The 23,122-nt window shown below is 37.1% G+C and overlaps 1 protein-coding gene across 1 annotated transcript; it reads left to right on the forward strand.

Moving 5' to 3' along the window:
- The first annotated feature begins 681 nt into the window (after positions 1-681).
- Positions 682-22,296, forward strand: sip1 (septin interacting protein 1). The gene is made up of 13 exons (XM_089640065.1): positions 682-968; positions 3,563-3,700; positions 4,277-4,473; positions 5,758-5,868; positions 9,333-9,505; positions 10,945-11,128; positions 12,877-13,080; positions 15,013-15,236; positions 15,428-15,624; positions 16,384-16,602; positions 17,466-17,629; positions 20,054-20,256; positions 20,861-22,296. Exons 1-13 carry the CDS (start codon positions 863-865, stop codon positions 21,051-21,053), a joined length of 2,313 nt encoding a protein of 770 aa, XP_089496191.1. The 5' UTR covers positions 682-862; the 3' UTR covers positions 21,054-22,296.
- The last annotated feature ends 826 nt before the right edge of the window (positions 22,297-23,122 follow it).

The following is a 23,122-nucleotide window of genomic DNA, read 5'->3' on the forward strand; positions in this document are numbered from 1 at the left end:
ACAACATCAGTCAAGACATAGCTCATAATATCATAGATTTAGAACAATACAAACTCATGTTTTTAAAAATCACCGTTCTTAGTTACGATCGTTCTTAATCTTAACCATTATTATTTATTACCGTGATTAATTATATGATGAATATGTATGGGTTGAAAAATCACACGATGAAACTTTTTTTTGAGTATTCTGGTCACCATATACACAATATTCATAAATACTATTTTGTCATGAAATCCTATATTATTTTATTTAGGGTAGTGCCATAACAAAAAATATGAATCTGATTGAAAAGTAATTTAATTTTAAAATTTAAAAAAAAATGCCGAAAGAAAAATTTTCTAGTTTGGGTAGAATCTAACGTTATGGCTTTGAGGTTAGGTTCCAATTTCTAGAGATGGTTGACACCTGAAATGGGTTAATACTCGGGTTCCAGATACCGAGACCAATTTGAAACCGGTTCTATTTCCAGTTTCCTTAGAACCGGTTCCTCAAAAACATTATTTTGTCGCTTAGTTTTCTAATATTTTTCGTTTTCGATTGATACTTCAAAAGGAACCGGCACCAAAAATAATCGATTTCTCAGTGAAAACATATCGACGGTTTCAGTGACGGCAACGAAACCGGCTTCTTGTAGCGGGGACAGGAACAACAAAACAACAGGAATGTTGACCATCTCTAGTTCCCAACTCAACTGTCAACGGTGTCATCGTCTGTCGTAAACAAAATAAATTCCAATAAACTCACTTCAGTCTTCATTCCTTCGTGGATTATTTATACTTCGGTGTCATCACTTGTATTCGATCAGTTTAGTTTTAAATAAATGTTAAGTTAGTTTGTCCAATATACTAACAGCAATCAAATGTCGGACGATGAGGTAGAACAGTTTGAGGTGACAGATTTCGATTTGAAAAATGAATTCAACATCAACCGGTCGAGGCGTCCGACCAAGGACCAACAAATTTACGGTAATAACTGGCTTCTAATTGACTTAGGATACTGTGCTTACTAAAACTGGGTAAAATTTTACATTAACTTGTCGAATTTCGCTGCACGCTTAATATGCAAAAAATATATTAATCACACTTGGTTTCGACTTAATTTCTACAAGAAATAGCTAATTATTTGGTGGGAGATGGTTAAAGATGCATTAAAGTTCCATTATTTCCCAATCAAAGTTAAGTTTGAAGGTTAGGAAATACGCACAAATTATTAAAATTATCCAAACTTAACCCTAAAAATCTATTTTGTTTCACATAAACAGTTGTCTCTATTAGATATTTAAAGAGCCTTTGCACGCAGCGAAATTCTACAAGTTTACCAATTTTATTTATGACTACCACACATTACGCATAATTATCCATAGCCCATAGAGCCGAACTAATTATTGGTTATATCATCATGATGTTTGGCCGCCATACTAAAGGCGTTAGAAGTTAATTTTGATTTGAATGAAATAGCTATTAAATTGCACTATTTTCCATCTCTGATAACTGAAATAAGTTGAATCAAAGTGCTGTTTCAAAAAATAGGCATATTAAGAATGGTAGTCGTACGTAAAATTTACAGTTAGATATTTAGGTACTCCTCCGCGTATGCAGCTGCGGTTGTGTTCACTGACGTCTCTGTCCTCCCATCTGTTTCTGCGTGCACTCCCTTGCAGTGGTACCCATGTATCACCACATATTCTATTCTATATAATATAATATACCAAACATATATGCGATCTCTCTTGGAATGAAATATTGGAGTCCATATATTAGGATGTAGATAGATCTAATATAGAGTACAGACGATTTACAAAAATACCAAGAGCTTTGAAAGACCGGCAATATGAGATAGAACTAAGATTACCAACGTTAGAAGAAAGGGGTAGCTTAATTGAGACAAAATTTTATCTGGACATGGTTGCACTGGCATCCGAGAAATCTTCACCACCAACAAAAATATAAATCTTCATGGACACTACACTACAGAAAAAAATAACAAATACCTTTTGCATCCAATCCTAGGAAACACTTCCTTGCAAATAGAGTAGTGGATGCAAGGAATCTTCTATAACATGTCACCAATGCTACGAATATAAACCAATCCTAGGGAACACTTCCTTGCAAATAGAGTAGTGGATGCAAGGAATCTTCTATAACATGTCACAGATGCTACGAATATAAACCAATTCTAGGGAACACTTCCTTGCAAATAGAGTAGTGGATGCAAGGAATCTTCTATAACATGTCACCGATGCTACGAATATAAACCAATCCTAGGGAACACTTCCTTGCAAATAGAGTAGTGGATGCAAGGAATCTTCTATAACATGTCACCGATGCTATGAATATAAACCAATCCTAGGGAACACTTCCTTGCAAATAGAGTAGTGGATGCAAGGAATCTTCTATAACATGTCACCGATGCTATGAATATAAACCAATCCTAGGGAACACTTCCTTGCAAATAGAGTAGTGGATGCAAGGAATCTTCTATAACATGTCACCGATGCTATGAATATAAACCAATCCTAGGGAACACTTCCTTGCAAATAGAGTAGTGGATGCAATGAACCTTCTATAACGTGTCACCAATGCTACTAATATAAACCAATTAATGCTCGATTGGATTCTTATTTGGAGAGAAGAAAGAATTAACTTATTTTAAATTTAAAATACCTCGATTATTGTTAAACTTATTTTGAAACGGGATATGTGCGCATCAGCAGAATGTTGCCTGCTCATTAACCCTCCGATGGGAAGTGTGGCCTGGCCAGGCCATTTTGATTTTCAAAAGTGATTTTTTTTTTTTCCTTTCACTTTTTGGCAAGCGATATCAATACACTCCACAACTCGGCGAGCTGCTTTGAACGGTGCGATTGCCCATAAGTTTGCGTTTAGATGGTAGAATAAAAAAAAAAATTTAAGACCAAAACTCCAAGGACTGTACCACATGGCCTGGACAGACCATCACATATGGTATCAAGGTCAAGGTGGGTCTGCGATTCGGATACCAATTCGCCAACACACTCAGTTAAATTTACACCAAAAAACTTCCAGATACTGATCGTGAAGTGACTCACGGACCGTGAGTCACGGTGCACGAGTGGTGTTCGATTTAGTTGACAAATGTTGCTACACTGGCCGAACAGTATACTGCGATAACTTTTTTATGTCCTCGACTTGGCCAGAATTCTGATAGAAAAAGGGCTTGCCATATTTGATATTATGTAAATAGGGTGTTTGTCCCGTTATATACACAAATACAACATATTGACACATTCATTTGCACACCTGCCTTGATCTAAAACTAGTTTGATAGCCCACACCTCTTAAAACCTGGTCAGGCCACATTGCTCATCCAAAGGGGTAAAAGTACATTGCCCATCGGTGGGTGTATAATAATAGTAATATTTATTTTATACATAATATTTAAGAATTTTCAAAACATAAGTTTGTCTGTTTGGTTGATTGCCGAGATAATAATTAAAGAATTGAAGAAGAAAAATCATATTAAAAAATAAAGTTGTTCTAATAAAAAATGGAATAATTAAGCGTTTAATTGTGTGTTTCAGGAATATGGGCTGATGATTCGGATGAGGAAGTTGAAAAGACAAAGAAGAAACCGAGGGGAAAGAAGCAGAAGGATTACTCTGTACCAATTGGCTTCGTAGCGGGGGGAATACAACAACCACTGAAGAAAAAACAGGAAGGTGAGAATTATACTCTACATTTTTCAGTACGATTTGTTTGTAATTTATTTATTCCATCTCACCATACATAAATCATAAAAATCATCCTCAGTCTGTAACGAGGTTAACAATTTACATTTGAGTAAAGCAAAAATAGAGTAATCACAAACATAATCTACATACAAACCCAAAATATTTCAAAAAGAAAGAAAAAAAAGTATTAGATGAGTTACCAGATGGGTAATTTCACAGTATATTGTAACAATATTTTAACTATAATTAATCATTAATCATTATTCCCATGAAGAAAGAAAGCAAATGGGACTTGTATAACATCTTATTATTTACGAAAGGACAAGGAAGAAAAAATATTAAGACAATTGTCTAAACTAACTTTTTAAATTCAACTTAGGAATTGGCAGACTTCACATGATTTGGAAGAATTTATTATGAACTCACGTGTGGGGAGAGCCACGTACTTCCTTAATATGGTGGATCAAAAGATCGATACGTTTTTTTGCATTGCAAGTCTGTAATGTTTCAAAATTTATATTAATTTTACAATAAGTAAATGTGTATTACATTACTGCGATGTAGAACCAAAAGATGCAGACACAGACCCCCTGGTGGTGGGGTCCTCCTCCGAGGAAGAGAGCCCCGCGGAGCCCCCGGAGGAGCAGATGGCGGGGCTGAGGCGGCGCGGGGCCACGGGAGCACAGGCCACCACCATCGCTGGCGGAGTGGGCACCTGGGAGAAACACACCAAGGGTATTGGGGCCAAGCTGTTGCTTCAGGTGACATTAGTGTCTATTGAGATACTTATTTACGGTCCTTTGTGTAAATAGTTTATAAACTGTATTAACATTTTTATACCTAGAACACTTTGGTGAAAAAAATTGAAATAGTCATGGAAAAGCACATACATAAAATAATCATTTCGCCTTTTTTTCAATGATTAAGGTCGTTGTAAAGAACGCAATGTCGTTAAAAACTCAAATTGGCAAAAATGTTACGTAGCCACTTGTCGCTCTTAACCGACGATATAATAATATTTGGATGCTTTTTATAGCCCTGTTATTGTGAAAATTCATCTCAAGGGGGCTGCATAAAAATTTAATATGTATTTCTACAGTGTTCTATCTGATTATTAACTATAGACTAGACAAACTATTATCAACTTGTGGATAATAGATTGCATCCACCGGTTCGTCGATCACTAATTCAAAACAATATCAAAGCGTAGTTCTTCACTTATTTAACGTATATACAGGGTGTCCGGGGGTAAAGTGCGCTAACTTCGGGGGGTGATTCTACAATGATTCACAAGAAAAAAGATAAATAACTTTTTGAGAAATTCTAACGTTTTGAGGTAGTTATTTTCCCGGTGCGGACTGCTCCTATTGCGCCCGCATAGGGCTGACCCTGGTTTTTAGGTAAAAAAAGTTGAATTGTTTGAATCGGAAAATAAAAATTCTTCTATTATAAAAATTATTTATCTTTTTCACTTCTACAATCATCTAGAATCACCTCCCGAAGTTAGCGCACTTTACTCCTGGACACCCTGTATATGCTACAACTTTTATTTTTTTAATTTTCCGACTTTATGTCCGGGTTAAATCTTCCCCACAGGAAAAACTAAACTCTTCCACACACTTTTCCATAAATGATCATCTAGTCAATCAACATTATGCAAATGCATTATATAAACATAATAAATACAAAATAATACAAGAACAACACTTCAAATCACCAGAGTTCAAATGGGAAAATAATTCACCGACTCCAGATATTTTCATATCAGAGGGTTGGGCTCGGTAGAACTTCTAACTGGACCTATAAATCCTACTGATCCCTCAATATAAATATTTAAAATGACTGATTTTAGAATTTTTATATATAAATTCTTTGAAAGATCCAATACGCCTAAATTTTAAATGAGAGAGCTTATTATTGTGCATTATTATTATTATTTATTAATTAACGCCCTTTTTCGGGGCTTTTACAATTATGTATACGAAATTTTATTATACTTTTATTATTATACAAAAGTATTAATGCAATGTTTTTTATGTATATAGATGGGTTACCAGCCTGGCAAAGGTTTGGGGAAGTCCCTCCAGGGGATGTCTGCCCCCGTCACAGCCAACCTCAGGAAAGGAAGGGGGGCCATCGGTGCTTATGGACCCGAGGTATGATTACTGTATTCACTTGTGATAAAGGCAGATATTTTAAGAATAGAATAGACCCACAAAACTAAAAAATACCAAATACAAGAAAAAACTAATTATTATTCTATGTCTCCGTTCCATTCTTTGGCAACTGTCCAGTAAATCATAAAAATCTTGGTTCCTCATGATGGTGGCATTTTCTGTAATGGCGGACGATTAATTAAATTTTATCACATATATTATCATAGATGCACGGGGTACCTCAGTGACCCCAATGAATGCATGATTTGTCTGCTATTTTAATTGTTTAAAGGTTAATCATCGATACATATTATAAAAATAAGTGTACAATATGCGTGCCGCTAAAACTCAAAAACGAGTCCCGGTAAGATCAAGGGAGTTATATGGTGTGGTAGCCCTCTATCCCACATTCACAAAGAAGGTTCCTGTTTTTACCTGAAGGGCGTGCTTTTGAAGGTATAAGGGCTGAAAGTTTCGCACTCTAGAAATTTCTAAAACAGTCCAACATTCGAGAGTATTCGAGAGCAGTGGCGGTTCTTCCCTTAGGTCAATTGGTGTTTGACCCCCCAAAATTATAAGACAACAATAATAAATATAATAATCAATTATGTGCATCAAAACATTTAAAATGTAACGCGAAACAGCGGCGGCGGCGAGTGACTAGCAGTGACATCTGTTGTCTCTAATAGAAGCTTTCATTCACAAGTCCACACGATTCGCTGGGTCAATTTAAAGAATGTCCAATTTGGCATCTTCTGTCCCTACGCGCGCCATAGAATAAACGAGATGGCACTATATTTTTCGTCGAAGTAAAAATTAGCTTCCGAAGAAAGTTTAGGGACGCTTAGGTCATGACCGTGGGGGAGACAACACGGTGAATATTATACATATGTTTTACAGAGATGGTGACATAAACAAATGTCGTTTTTTCATTTTACACGCTTGTAGTGTGTGGAACAATGGTTGTTTTTCAATTGCATAGTTCGGGAAAGGATTAGAATAATTATTTATGTTGTTATCGATTTAGAATGAAACAAAACAAAAAACGTAAAAAATCATTGTCAAATAGAATCAAACACTGATTTTATTTATTTTAATGTTGTGGACAACTACATTAAAACTTAATATCTTAAAAATAATTTGCCGTAAGTACATGGATTGTGTATTTATTTCCAATTTATTATATTAACATAATATTTATTTAGAGTCCGCGACTCTAAAACTCTATAACAAATTGATATAGTTAATAATATATGGGCATTTTTCACAATATCAAATAAAGATTAGTCACACATTTTTTTCAAATGACCTACCACGACTGAATCCCTAGAGCCGCCTCTGTTCGAGAGCATTCCACAACATTCCAGAACATTCTGGAATGTTAGGGAATAGTCTTGAACATTCGGGAACATCCCGGAACATTCCAGATCATAATGAACTAAAAACGGGAATACAGGCCGTTTCCTGATAAACTTTTAGTAAATTCTTAATCGTGACACATTGGTTTCTGTAAATAGTATAAAACAAAGTCACTATCCGCATCTGTCTATTTGTGTGCTTAGTTCTTCTAAACTATTCTCGATCCAAGTTAAGAACAACCTGCTGGCGTACCAAATTAGGTTTGTTCTGCGCATACCACCCCCCCCGCTTCGTTCCTTCACCATCGCTCGGCTTCAATTCCTGTCACCGCTCACAATTCAGTATGTCCTTGGCTTTCGTTCTAAGTGCCCGCGCTTAGAGAAATTAACCCATTTAGACCCTGCGATAAAATGAATGTTCAGCCGATATGTCCAAATTCATTATCACCAATTACGAAACACAAAAAAGGACATGAAAACATTATTTTTGTGTTAATTGTATGACTATTCGATTCACAACAATGCATTTTTATGATTCAAGGATAAAGATAGGTAATATATGTATAAAATTTGTGAATGTTGGTGTTGATCGGTTTTAAAAAAATAAATATGCCGATAAAAATGCCATAAGATCCAAGATTCACACTTTTTTTATTTGGAAAAGCATATCTCACAATAAATAAAGTTTTGGAGAATGTCAATAACGATGATTCAAACTTTCCACAAGGTAATCAAAGAATTGGGTTTTCCATATTGTAATCGAAAACGTTACAGTTTATTGACGGAGCGTGAAGACTTAATTCTTTGGCGTAGAGATTCCTTTAGGGAAGGTCGTACGATATACTACCTCGATGAAACCTGGATTAATGCAGGTGATGTATCGAAAAAAAAATTGGGTTGATAATACTGTTAAATAGAGACGAGATGCTTTCGCACGCGGCCTTTCCGTAGGACCCCCTAATCCAGCCGGTAAGGGAAAACGCTTAATAGTGTTACACATTGGAAGTGCTGCAGGATTTGTTCCGAATGGCCTTTTAATTTTTAGCCGATTTGATAAATCTGATGCCAAATAAAGTGCAATATGTATTGTAATACTATCATCATCATTATTTGAATGCATAAAATTTTGTAATTTTTTGTTTTATTTGTCGGTAGACAGGTATTAAAGTAGTGGGTCTGAATGTGTTAACGCTCGTCCTTGTAGAAGTGGGGAGAAGGGGCGGAGACATGCGCGTCCACGGGTTGTTCTAATGTTGGACCGAGAATAGGCAACAGGGTTTTCACAATCATTTAGAGAATTTCTTCCGGAAGGTTTATATATATAAAACATTAATTGAAAGTAGAGAAAAGTCGAGCGACACCGGGTACACGTCAGCTAGCAAATAATATAATATAATGTAAAGCGAATGAACAAAACAAGGTCAAAGAATATATTATGCAAAAGTGAATGGTAGAAGTCGGGTACACCCGAGGGATACAAGACACGATAAAAGTGAATCAACATATTGGTCATGTCAAAAGTGAGATTAACACAAGGGTACATAAATATGATACGATGTATATATGATAATACAAATAAAGCAAGGAGCGTGTACAAAGACAAAGTTGTTTGAAACAGCGTGATGGTTAGTTAGTTAACCCATCCCATCCAAAGTTATTTTGACTAAAAGTGACCACAGTAACTGAATAAATTATTGTGCAAACTTGTCCTGAATTTCTTAATGTAGTGAAAATGCCACAGATTTTTTGTTTTTGTATTTACTTATTTAATATAATTTTTTAATGTTATATTGACATTGAATTACTCTAGGTACTAAAAAACTAAATCAATAAAAAATGTCATTAATGAGGGTTTGCATAAATAAATTATCTTATTTTATTGAATTTATTATTATTATTTTTGAAATAACTTAATGAGTAAAACCTAAGATTGTAATATTTAATTATTGAAGACACAGAGTTTATTCTGTGCAACCTTTTTCAGATTTTTATTTTGAGAGTCGCTAATATTGTCTTCAAGGTGTATTATTATTTTATTGCCGCCCTAGGGAAGTCTTTGTTACATAGTTCGGGTTGGATGAAGTTTACGAATTTTCGTTTCTTTAGGTAAAAACAATAAAAAAAGGGAAGGAGCCCGGAGAGGTGGGGGGCAAGCCAAAGGAGGAAGAGGAGAAGACGTATCAGTGGAAAAAGTCACAGAAGCAGAGGTATTACTACCGGGACGCTGTGGATGTCATACAGGAGGGCAGGCCAGTCTCCTCCACTCACACAGAACACAGGTAGGCTGATGCTATGCTATTATGTATATCTATAATGAGGAAAGTCTTATTACCCCATCTCCTTCCATTCCCTACTCCATCCAGCCTCGCTACATATCCTAATTGGAGATGCCCTTGTCTCACTGATTCCCGACACCCGAGAGCAGTTGCGTGGCATGTGGTGCAAAAAAAGACTTAACCTTCCAGCGGGCGCGCTGTCGTAAAATTTACGACAGACGCGCCATATCGCTTCCCCCACTCTTACCACTTATTCGTAAGCATCGAGCTTCGAGCTATGCTAGAGTAAAATCAAATCAAATCAAATGTCAAACATTTACCGCAAGATATAAGTGCTTTTCTCAAAGTTAATTACGGTCGGGCAGTTGAACCGATAACAGAAGCTTTCCAAAATGCGGTGCTTGTCGGTTATGTGCACTGGATAAGAAAAGATCCTCAGCATCAATGAAGTGTTGTTATTGCCAGTCCTTTACATGCAAGAACCATTCTTCAGTTGAGGTGGTTTGTAACAATTGTAAGGATGAGAATATTGATTCTGGCTAAATAAGTCGATAAAATATTTTGTTTTGAAATACTAATACGTTTAGAGTGTTGCTTCGTTTTTTTTTTAAGAAAGTCAAATATATTTTTTTTAAGTACTGCCTATTATCATTTCTCATAACCTTTAAGAAATTCCCTAACATTTGTATAAAGAAAACACCACTAACATGGAGAAAACTGGATGACGTAAAATTTACGACAAGCGCCCGCTCAAGGGAAATTTCTCAACGCGCCCGCTGGAAGGTTAACAAACGGATTGCAATCTTTAAAGCATGTGCGTCAGGTGGGAATGCCTGTCCTTATTTTGCAGGAACTAGCGTCATTGATCCCTTCGGCACCCGTGTGCAGTCGGAAAACATGCCAAATGCGCACGGTTGACATTTGTCAAAAAGGATTGTTTTTATGATTCGTTCTTGAGTTCAACAGCTCAGCTATGGAACGATTTGCCAGCCTCTGTGTTTCCTCCCTCCTTCAACATGCGTCTCTTCAAGACCCATGTTAACTACTCCTCAGAAGACCCTCCACACAGCATCCCCAAATATGACATAGGCCATTTTCCTACAGATGCCCCTGTACATAGCAATTTTTCATTGATTTGCATGACACTTGTGATGATGTTGCACAGCCACATGCAACGCAGTATTGTCTGCGTACAACAGGTTTTTTTTGTATTCATACAAAATGATTCCATGACGTTTGATCCTCCGACAGTTGACACGCCGACAGTTGACCCCCTGACAGTTGATCCCTCAGACAGTTGATCCCTGTCACACTTGTTCCTTTGACACTTCACCAGGGTCACCATACAAAATATATGGCAGTGTTCCCGTAATAAAAGTTTTTTTTTTTTAATTTTGCATGTCGGAGGTTAATACAAATATTTTATTCTCTTGTACTTTCAGTGCCGCCCTTGCGCGAGTGCCCGTTATAGACATGCGGGGCCCCGAGAAGCGCGTGCTGAGCGGCTACCACGCCTTGCGTGCGGCGGCGCCCCGCTACGAGGACGTGCCCCGCCGCGAGTGTCCCCACCTCGCGCTGCCCGAGCTGCTACATAACCTCAACCTGCTGGTCAATATGTGCGAACAGGTAATAATAATACTAGGATAATTTATACCTGGTGTCCGGAACTAGTGGTACAAGTGTGAAACTGGTATGATTCGAGCTAAATTGACTCCAAAGTTTAGAAATTTATTAGGTTAAATTAAAAAAAAAAAAGATTCACTAGGGGTTGTTGTACGCAAATGTCACAACAGTTGGATTGCAAGCGGCCGTGCCCCGTACTCGGATGTCACAGTAATAGTTTACCTTGGTAAACGTATTAATAAAAAGGATGCTGCATATAGGGGCACCTAGGATTGAAACGTTTTGCGTTTAAAAAGTTTTATCTAGTGCAAAACTCAAAAAGCCTAATACGAAGTGGGGCATTTTCGCAAACTATTTTGTGGAAGATTTAGGACGGGTTGTTTCGGAGAATTTGAACAATTCTTCACATTTCAATGTTCATTTTCGTGTTCTCGGAAAGTCCCAATCAAGTTCTGTGATTACATATCATTATAGGCTAGCTGCTTGACAGAACTGAAATAATAACAGAACTTGCAAATTAACTTTGAAATAATTTTTTTTTTAATTTTTAAAATTTAATTTTATTTAAACGCCCATAGGGCTTTTACATATAATAATGTACATCTTTATTTTTTTATTAGTTGTACAGATTACATACAAAAATCAGTGTTTCCAAAATATAGGTTACATAAAAAAAATATCAGAGGTAACAAAATATAGGTTACATAAAATATAAGAGCGTAAAAAATATAGATATGATAGAGTACAAATAAGTGAGACAAAAAATAGAAAATCTGCCAAAATCCTCCAAATCAACGATAATGATAATAAGAAGGTATAAAATTAGTTGATAACAATAGTTTACAAAGTAGGTAGAAATAGTTTGCACATACTACGTTTAATGTTTGCCAAGTTCAAATTATTGTCAAATAAATTTATATTGTTTTAAGTATTTGTTACCAAGACTGTGTAAACGTTGTATTGGAGAATGAAAAGTATAGTTGGAATGAGATGTATGTATGTAAAATGTTGATATTTGCCTAGTTGTTCGAGTAGGTATGTGTAGATTTATTAAATGCAGGAGTTCACAACAATCGAATTTAGAATTCAATAATTTTCATAAAGAGGTTAGGTCGTTTATTTTTCTTCTGTTTTCTAATGTTGGAATATTTAAAAGATTCAATAACGACAGGTAATTTATGTGTTCTAAAGGGATATTAAGTTTAAAATTTACAAAGCGTAGAAAGTTTCTTTGAATTCTTTCAACATTATGAATATGTACATTGTAGAAGGGCAACCAAACTATGGAGTTATGCTCTATCAGGCTTCTAACAAGGGATATATATGCACAATAATTTTATGATTTGTAAAGATTCAAAGTTTTTGATTGTTCTTAATATAAATCTTAGGACGGGTTGTTTCGGAGTATTTGAACAATTCATCAAATTTCAACGTTCATTTCTGGGATCTGTGAAAGTCCAATTCAAGTTCTGTTATTATATCATTATAGGCTAGTTGCTTGACAAAACTGAAATAAAAACAGAACTTGAAAAAATCTTTCACAGAACTTGAAATTGAACGTTGAAATTTGATAAATTGTTCAAATTCTCCGAAACAACCCGTCCTACAGAACCATCACCCTGTATGCAAGTTAGCACCTTCTTCCCCTTCGTCATCGTTCAATTGGGGATCCCATAGTTCCACTGGCTCCGGACATTTGGGAGCGGTTGTGACTCTTGTGTAATATTCACTTTCTCATTGTATATTTCCAGGACATCATAGAATGTTCCCGCGAGGGTCACACGGCAGAAGACCGCCAGGTGGCACTGGAGAGGGACCGGAGAGCCCTAGAAGATACCATGAGGAAAGACGATGAGGAGATTGCCGTGATGGAGAGCATTATGGAGGAGATGGAGCGCCTCAGCCGGCCCGATCTTAGTCTAGACGAGGCATATCAGGTCTTCAACCGGCTGCAGGTTAGTTTATACCGAAGATAACTAACTAACCATTAAACCGTTTCTTTGAAGGGGTAGGCAGTACCTTTTTCGCATTCATACATCCTTTTGTTCTCTGTTGACATGACCCGACTCGAGTATTTTTGATTCACGAGATTGTATGTCTTTCTCGGGTATGTTTTTGTAGTCTCTCTTGAAACACCATGACTTTGGACTTACATTCATTAATCGGGCGGCGGCTGAATTGACAAATGCCTTTGGTTCCCACCCAGGTTTCGTAAATTAAATTCCTCTGCTATCGTTGCACAAGCAGCATCTTCCGCTTTTGATGCTGCTGGTTGAAGTTTGTAAAATATTGTCAGATTATTCGTAATATGGGAATTTTTTTCTCTCTTTAAATTAATCTTTCACATAGTTAATCATATATTTATTCATTATCACTCTTACATATTATTTGTATTTAATATCAAATGTACGTGTGTGTATGTATGTATGTATGCATGTATGTATGCGTATGTATGTATGCAACTATGTATATGTATGTGTGTACGTATGTATTTATATGTGTATATGCATGTGTATGTATATATATGTATGTATGTGTTTATATGTGTATATATATATACGTTTTCTCTTATTATTTCCTTGTTTTTAACATTTCTTTGTTTTTAACCTTTCTTTGTTTTCTTTGTTTGTTTATTGCTTTTTAACCTTCTTTATCTTTATTGCATGATGTGAACATTGGTTATTGGGTATTGGGTATGTAACCTAATTCTTTTACTTATTTTTTCTCTCTCTCTATGCATGTTATGTTATAAACCTGTTAATGTTCCTAATAAAATAAAATAAAATAAATAAAATAAAATTAACTCTTGACAGGCCAAGATGCCAAACAAATGTCTGTAACCAAGTTGGTCTTCCACGACCCCATGCATTTTTCTGTCTTATGGGCTTTTAAACTATAGAAATCCCAATTATTAGTGGTAACTTATGTATTTGCGTAGGAATACGTAAAATACTAAAATGATATGTCAAGTATTTAAGCTAATATAAGGAGGATAGTAATTTTGGGTACTACCTACTCCCCCACTTGGCTGCGGGATAGTTAACCCCTAGAGCAATTTTGGGAAATATTTCTCCCACTTTTTAAACACCCGTAAAGTTTTTTTGGAGATATTTCTCCAAGCCTGACGAGCACCCATAAAAGCTATCTCATTCGAAATCAGTTGCTGTTTAGCACGCAGTAGGGGAGGTCGCTCGCATGCATCGCTAATTTTTATCTTTCTACGTGTTACATTAAGTTCAAATTATAATATTATTAGTACATAATTACAATATAAAAAGGATTTAGAAAAAGACAATTTTTAACCCAAAATGTCGGAATACGAAAATAGTTCGAGTGAAAATGAACGTTCTTCAAGTTGTGAAGAAAGTGATAGTGGGAGTGACATTGTGGTGCGGTAACACCGGTGCAGCAGCAAGGATTACAGCGCTGTGAAGAGGAGCAACTTGATTTGTGCCTGCTGTAGGAAGGGCTCCGTGGAGTCTGTGCGGGAAAGCACACATGTTAACTTTTATACACCAGTTTTTGTTATAATTTTTGTTCACAATATATATTTCCATAATTTTCTTTGTATTTTATTATCCTTGCACAAGTTTTTATTAAGAAAACACAAACGAAAAAATTATTAAAATTGGAAAATTTTTTGGAAAAGATACAGTTTTTTTTCGAGACAAGGGTAAATGACATCAAAAACAAAACATTCCAAAGGAATATATATGAGTAAAAAACAATGGCACTAAAAAGGTTAAACAATGTTAGAAAGAGATAACACCACGCTTCGTATTTACATTATAAAACTTTTATGGCCTATTGACAAACTGCTTTGGCAGTTTAGCGGGTGTTTATATTGAAAAATAAAAAAATAAATTGTGCTATGTTTACCATTACAGACTGACTACCCACTAGAATACTCCTGCCTCTGCCTGGGTGGCAGTTTGGTAAGCTCCGCCGCCCTGGGGGGACTGCTGGGTGCCGCGCTAGCCTCCTGGCGCCCCCTCAAGGACCCGGGGGCCCCGCAGAGCTTGCTGGCCATGTGGGCCCCCTTGCTGTCGGCGCAGGCGCTGCAGGAGTTGTTCTGGCAACCGTGGCTGGAGCAGATGACTATGGCAACAGGGTGAGATTTCTAATGATATTACATCACTGGCATTTTCAAAGCAATCTATCTTATCACGCGGCGTTTGACAAAATTTATGCGTTTTACTGAAAACTAGGTGAATCACATATGCGATATACATACAAATAATGATAGTATTGGTGTTTGTAAATAATTAGTACACATAAATAACCTTGTCATTGTTGTTTCAGAGAGTGGGAAGTGCGAGAGCCTGCCATGATGCTGGGTCTGGTGGCGTGCTGGTGGGACGTGGCCCCCGAAAGGGAGCGCCGGGCTCTGCTGCGTTCCGCTCTCGTCCCCCGCCTGGCCTCCGCTGCCGCCGCCTGGGACCCCACTGCTGACACGCTGCCCCTGCACCACTGGGTGCTGCCCTGGCACGCTTATGCAGGTATGTCCCCAACCATAGATAACAGAAACAAAGGAGATGGGTCATGAACCACTACTAGTATGAAACAAAAATGAAACATTCGGCATGCTTCCATGCCATATCTCCCTGTGTTTCTATTATCTCCAGGCATTTCACTAATAAATCTATTTTAAATCTCCATCTTGATGAATGCAACGGAAAGAGCGGTTATAACCAGTAGCAGCTGGTGGTCGGATGTCCATGTCGGATAATAAATTGAATATTAGGTACATACCTATTTATAAAGAAGTTCTATTAACATTGCTTGAAAAAGAGTAGATGTTAAATTAAAGACAAAATATCGACAACAATATCACACAAACACATTTCCATTTTACATGTCATTAAAAAAACCGCTCCCTCCGATGGGGTGGTAAAGAATTGAGCGCTGATCGTGTTAAGGTAAAATTTGCAAAGCAATGCATGTACCTTACGCTTTCGACTGTTCACAGAATATGCAAACATTCTCGTAAAATTCTGTGAGCGATATACAAAACAAACTACTGCTCTGAATGCAGGTACAAGTTGTTTTTGCGATATATGAGTTGCACACATATATCGATACCTATTATTATGAATTATATTATAACCGAATGGAGTTTCGTATTGTGATGAGGCATATCAGGAAGTGTGTAGTGTGTAGGTCCTCCATCCCTTACAGCTAGCCGTCACTGGTTACAATGAACCTCTCTGCGTCAAGACCATAGTTATGCGAATACTAAAGATTTATTAATTTTTCAGGGGATCTCCTAGAAGAGTTAGTCTATCCCGGTCTGCGGGCACGACTGGGTCAGGCCCTGCAGGGCTGGCACCCCATGGACGGCTCAGCCCTGTGTCTTCTGCGGCCCTGGGCGCAGGCCTGGGCTCCGGCCCTGCCCTCGCTTACGGCCCTGCACATTCTGCCCAAGCTGGAGTCCGCCATGAGAGCCATCCCGGTGGAGCCTGATGCTAATCCAATAGGTAACATTATTATTAGCTGTTGCTGGTGAAACTAGTGTTCAATCCCCTTACAGCGTATTAACCATTAGAACCTCTATATTTTACAATGCATTTCTCTGGGTTGTTGTAATTCAAATATGTAGTCAAAAAAGTATTGGTTGTTTGAAGTTTTCAAAGAAAAATTGATTCTCACTGCTAGATGGCAGTGTAATCTACACAAATAGAGGTGTACAAGTTGATAGAGCAAACAGATTGCAGAACCTATAATAAATAGGTGTTTCCACTGTGCAAACGCATAGTCAGCAGGCGAATTGTAGAAATGCAGATTGTGCAAGCAATATTATTGCATTACATTCGATTTCAAATAGGTTCGCTGTGTTTGAATGTACTTAAAAATGTTAAAGTTTTTAAAGTCTCGTGCCGATGGTAATTACAGTTACTTACAAAACTTAACAACATAAAAACATATTTAATTAGACAAAGGTCACCTCACTTCTTAAATTATTAAACAATTCATGAAGTTACATAATTTTTTTTCAAATTGCAGTTGGAACCTTTGGTTTCATATAGGTGGGTTTGAATAAACCGTGGTGTTTTCTCTTTCTAATGCTGTTTAGATTTGACCATGACAGTAAGGAAGCTACAACGATTTCCATGAGACCATATGAGATGTTCCCAAAAGCGAAATAACCTTGAGGGGTTAAAAACAGACTAAGGTTTAACAACCAAGTTAAGCTTTTTGTACGTTTTTGATCTGGTTCAAATATTATATGCATTTCTTTGGCTTAGAAATGAGTACATATCTAAAATTTGGTTTAAATATTGTATCAATGATTTTGACAATACCTGGAAATGCAAATTCTTATGTTATTTGTTATCCTCAGAAAGTTGGGGCTGGTGCTCTAGCTGGCAAGAGCTCCTGGGTCCCCGGGCACTGGCGGGGGCCGCAGGTCGGGGGCTGTTGCCCCGCTGGCTCTCCGCCCTGGCTGCGTGGCTCAACAGGAGGCCCCCGCACTCACATCTCATACAGCACTACAGCATGTGGAAGGTCTGTTGCTTGTTCTTTGTTATTATTTGGAATTATATGGCGAGAGGTAAAATTTAACATTTCAGAGGAGATCAGTATTAACAGCAAGCTGTAACAATTAGTGTAACTTATACGGCTGTGTAAAAATTGTAATTTCTTGCTGAGTTACGATTACATGGTCGATAAATCAATATTGCCACTTTAGTTATTTATACTTTTAATTTCTTTTATAAATTTTTTTTACAGTCCGACAGATACATTATTCATTTACAGTACAAGATTTCTTATTTTAACATTCCTAACATTTGGGAAGATAGGTATACATAAATGTTTTAAGGTTAATTAAATAATATCAAGTGTTTCAAAAATTTAATTCAATTGGCGCTTTTAATCAAACAAAAAACAAATGTTATTTATCACAATAATGCTGAATACTATTATGTAGTATGTAAGAAATAGCTGTTGAAAATGAGAAAAACAATGTGTTTGCTTCCGCCAATGGAAAAATTTAATAATTATCATACATCTCTCTTCTCGTTTTAAAGAAATGAAACGCCGTTGCTGTTGCCCCTCGCCGTGTCGTTGCCGTGATAAATATAACACCACCATTCCTCTTGCTGTGCTAGAATATCTGTTCTGCCCTAATGTATCTTGAACAAGTCAAGCCATAGCATTCAAGAGTAGTAGTTGAGAGTTATGCCTTATATTAAAATTAAGTATTGCAAGATTTGCAGAACATTTAGTTTCTAGGCTAAATCTATTAGTTACCTTAACCTCTCAGACAAAGACTTTTATTTACTGTGTGTTCCTTTGAGAACTGTCAAAACGTGAAAATTGTTGTGTTATTTACTAGTTTTGCTAAAAGCTTCATAACTCACGTTTTGGGAAACGTAGCCTCATTCTAAAAAATGTTTTGGAAAGATTATTATTAAAGATTAAGATGAAATTCACTATCGTATTGTGTTGTAATACGTAAATATTTGCGTTTCTAAATATACATTTTATGAAAACGTCAAAAATATGTAAAAATCGCTGACCATTATTTCAAAGCCGTGAAAAATGTACTTTTTTCTGAGTATCATAAAGAAATAACACTTTATATATTGAAGAAATATAATTAAAAACATAAAAACTATTAGTCACCTCAAAATATTAACCGTCCAAACTAAAATATTTTTAATAAATTATTTAGAAACGCAATAAATTATGAACGAACAAGATGACAGATCCAATCGGCTTAGATAATGCACCTCTACGTTCCATAGATATTCTTGAATACAGACGCGTAGCGTTATTCATTATCGATACTCTGTTTTTTAAATCATGGCAATCCGTATACTAGTGATGGAAATAAATCGATTTTTGTAAAATCTCGCGCGTTTACGTGAAAAGACGTTCTAATGTCTTGACCGCTATTATCATATTTACGTCTTTTGACGTTCTAATGTTCTGAGTGGTTAAGTAAGTCCATATGGTGCATGAACTTCGCATAAGTTCCACGCATTCGCATATAGATAATATACCTGAGGAATTTTTTCTAGATTAATAGTAGTAGAAGAGGAAGACATGGAACGACCAAGTGAATCAAATCCTTGAGTCGAGTCATGTTAAGAGTCAAAATAAAGAGATAAATGAAAGAGGAGTATGCATGTACCGAGATAGACTCGTGTGGCCGTCTATCCTCTTTGCCTACCCCTGCGGAAAAATTGTGTGATGATTAGTTAGTTATATCTCTGAAGAATTCTGGCTTCCTTTGGTCTAATTGTCTTTGTGAAGATTTTCTGGCCTACATACATACTACTTTAACTTTTAACTAGTTTGATTGTATTTATTTAATTTCTTTACTCCTTGATAGTGTACAATCTATTATATAATATTTCGACACGAATGGAAAGTTTTTGGTATTAGAGTTTTATGGAGATGTTTTGAAGAAGTTAATGAAAAGAGAAATATTAACTAGAAAACAAAAATTACATAAAAAAAAAAACAAAAGATTTTACAATTCAAAATTCATCTTTGGTTCATGTCAGTACTAAACTTAACACAGTTATATTAGCAACTACTAGCACCAAAGCTAAATGGACAGGAGGCTCTGAGGAAAATAATTTCCTTCAGGAACTATAGTGTCTTTAGAGATGCTGTGTGGAAGGTCTTTTTAAGCAAAGGAAATATAGGAAGTTCTGCGAAGAAAAAGGTTATGAGGCGTCGGTAGGAATCTGAAGGTCAGTGTGTCCAGGAGTGATGTATGTCGAGTCCAGCTGAAGAGATCAAAAAGTGTCTCCCGATCCAGCCCATCAAGCAGTTGTTAGGCAGATGCGTCCGTCACCAAGGCCATTGCAGTGGTGTAGGTTATCCAATTAATGGTTCCCGAGGCAGCGGTACCCATACCCGCCTCCCAAGTTGACTTAACAATTTTATCTAATATCTGTTAATTTATTCTTTCAGAACATGTTCTCAGAGGAGTTGCAGCGTGAGGTAGAGTTCTCAGAGACATTCCGCAAGGCGCTGGACATGATGAACCGCTCCCTCGATGCGCCAGTGCCTGCGCCGCCACCCCCGCCCTCGCAGCGCATCTCCACCACGGCCATCGCAGAGGTCATGGCCAGCAATAACCAACAACTCAGCTTCACGGAGCTGCTGGAGACCAGGTATGTTTATATTTCTGTACTCGAGAAGTCAATGGTCCTATGTACATTTTACCTATTTTAGAGGCTTACCTCTTAATCAATTTACTGTGACATATGACTCATTTTTTAATGTGATTTCTGTGACAAAGTCGCTCAGGGAAGAGTACTGTGTACCTCTATATAGATGGTAAAATTCCGAATGAAAGGCGCCTTTAATGCATTTTCCGTATTTTGGGCTAAGGACCATTGACCTCTCGGGTACCGATTTAATGTATGAAAATTTTTGGTAGTGTGTTAAGTATAACAATGAAATACTGACATTAAGAGAATATATGTCGCGAAAGTGAATGGTAGCAGTAGTCGGGTACACCCAAGGAAGACATACTACGATTAAGTGAATCAAATACTTGAGCATGTATCAGATGATGTATGAATGTGAATGAAGCAAGGAGTGTGTGCCAAGACAGAGTTGTGTGGGGGCCATCCTATCTGCCTATCCCTGCGAAAGTGGTGTAATGGTTATTTAGTTTGGAGTTAGAAGGATATGAATATGAAGAAAAATTTTTTATTTGCTTGTTGTATTTTTGCTACACCACACAACTAATAATATACCCTCAATTTCTAGATGTGCCGAACGTGGCGTCAGCCTAGTGCCGCTGGTGGGCCGGAGTCGCGAGGGCCGTCCGCTGCTGAAGCTGGGCCAGTCCCTGCAGTGCTACATCATCAGGAACGTCATCATGTACTCCGCAGACCAGGGTCGCAGCTTCCAGCCGGTGGGCATTGACGCTCTCCTGCAGCTGGCCGCTAGTCAGCCCTGAGGAAGTCAACATGATGAGTTTATGGAATGGATGTAATGCTCATCTGAGCATTCACAATATAAACAACTTTTCGGGGGCTTAAAGTCAAATAACATTAACTACAAAAACATACCAATAACTGGTGTGTTATTTTGTACATAAATTAGTTTGACTTGAAGCCCTCGAATTATTGGTATATTTTTTTTGTATGTAGATGACTTTATTTGACTTTAAGACCTACAATTTTTGTAAATAATTTTGTTTATTTTAAGCCCTTGTTTTAGTGAAATAAATTATGGTTGTTACCCGGGGCTTTGATGTCAAAACATTGAAAATTTGAAGAATAAAACCTAACCTATCTTTTTTTTGTTTTGTTTTGACACTGTAAATGGTGTTTCACAATACAAAAACCTTTTGTTGCAGTGTGTTTTAGTTTTAACCTGGAACATTCCCTGTATCCTAAAGGAATTTCGAAGTAGTGTCGGGAGTGTCGATTTTTTGCGTACACAAAATTGGTTAGTGAAACTATTATGCGATGTCTCATCATGATAAATTTATTGAAAAGTAAGTAATTTTTGTTACATGTACATCTAATATATATTATAAACAGAAACCTGTGTTTCCCTCCTGCCTAATTTTCTTCACAACCAGCCACTGCTACCCACCGCTGGTTATGGTGGTAGATAGCCCTTGGTGTCACATCGAGAGAGTTTGATGGGGGTGGATGAGCGTGGGTTATGAGGGTGGGGTTATGAAAATGTGCTTTGTTATGGGAAGGCCGCGAATGCTTCAGATTATTTCAGAATAGGCCCGCTGACGCTGTTTCGGTTACAGAAAGTTCATGAAGGTTCTCGAATGTTCTAGAAGTTTCTCGAATGTTCTAGAAGTTTCTGAAAGGAAAAAGTTCAAGAAGGTTTTGTAAGGTTCTAAATTGAGTGGCGGAGTGTGTTAGTGAGTCTAGAAGGTTCCGGAAAGTTCGAGAATGCTCTTGAAAGTTCTGGAAGGAGCCACAGCGATGCGTGGCGGGTACAGCTAGTAAATAATAAAAGACAAAGTTTGGCATGAAATTCCTTTGCTTTTAGTAAATTTCCTCATTAAAATCTATATGTGCGTACACTCCCTACATATTTTGTCACATTATTTCATTGCAATAGGCAAAATATGCACACCTAGAAATTATTAAATTTTAAAGTGATTTACATGCATACCATCAAATGGGGATATTAAAAAACTATGTAAAAATTATCCTCAAAAGAAATAATAAAGTGAGTATTTTATGTTTGTAGGTATGAATATTGTATTATAATTCAAATAATATGTAAATGTATAAGTATTTTTGATTTGAGGATGAATTATTTTATTAATTTGTAAATAAATATTTCATATGAAAACTCTTTTATTACTATGACTGATTGGTTTGTTTATGACTTTGACTCACCATCACAAAAGCAGGGCCGAACAAAAAAAAAGGAGAATTTATTTATTATTATTATTTATTGGACAATTTGTACAGCGCCGCTTTTGTGTGATATCACCTCAGGGGCGCTTTATTGTTGATGCAGGTATTACAAAAAATATAAATATTACAAAAATAAAGTGAAGTTAAGTTAAGTAAAATGAAGTACAGGAACAGGTGACACGAAGATAGAAGATGGAGACTCTGCAGCAAGAATCCTAGGTGGTGAGGAAACTGGACCAGCTGCTGCAGCGAAAGAGTCCACCGCGTTCACCAACAGTGCCAGCACGAGGTTCGTCATCCGTCCAGGTATGTGTCTGATGCTGATAAAGCGCTGACAGAATATCCTCTATATCAGATACCAGACCTTGGCAGCACCGCTGTGACGTTCGACGAAGATAGAAGATGGAGACTCTGCAGCACGAATCCTAGGTGGTGAAGAAACTGGACCAGCTGCTGCAGCGAGAGAGTCCACCAACAGTGCCAGCACGAGGTTCGTCATCCGTCCAGGTATGTGTCAGCTGCCAATAAAGCGCTGACACCTCACATAGACGTTCGGCGAGTCCATCCTGGTGATTATTGAAGCATTGCCTTCTGCCCGCAATAAAAGGTGACGGTCGGGATAGTAAATCAC

This window comes from Hesperophylax consimilis, chromosome 15, assembly GCF_061612785.1.
Source record: "Hesperophylax consimilis isolate HC1 chromosome 15, BYU_Hcon_1.0, whole genome shotgun sequence".
Taxonomy (NCBI): Eukaryota; Metazoa; Arthropoda; class Insecta; order Trichoptera; family Limnephilidae; genus Hesperophylax; species Hesperophylax consimilis.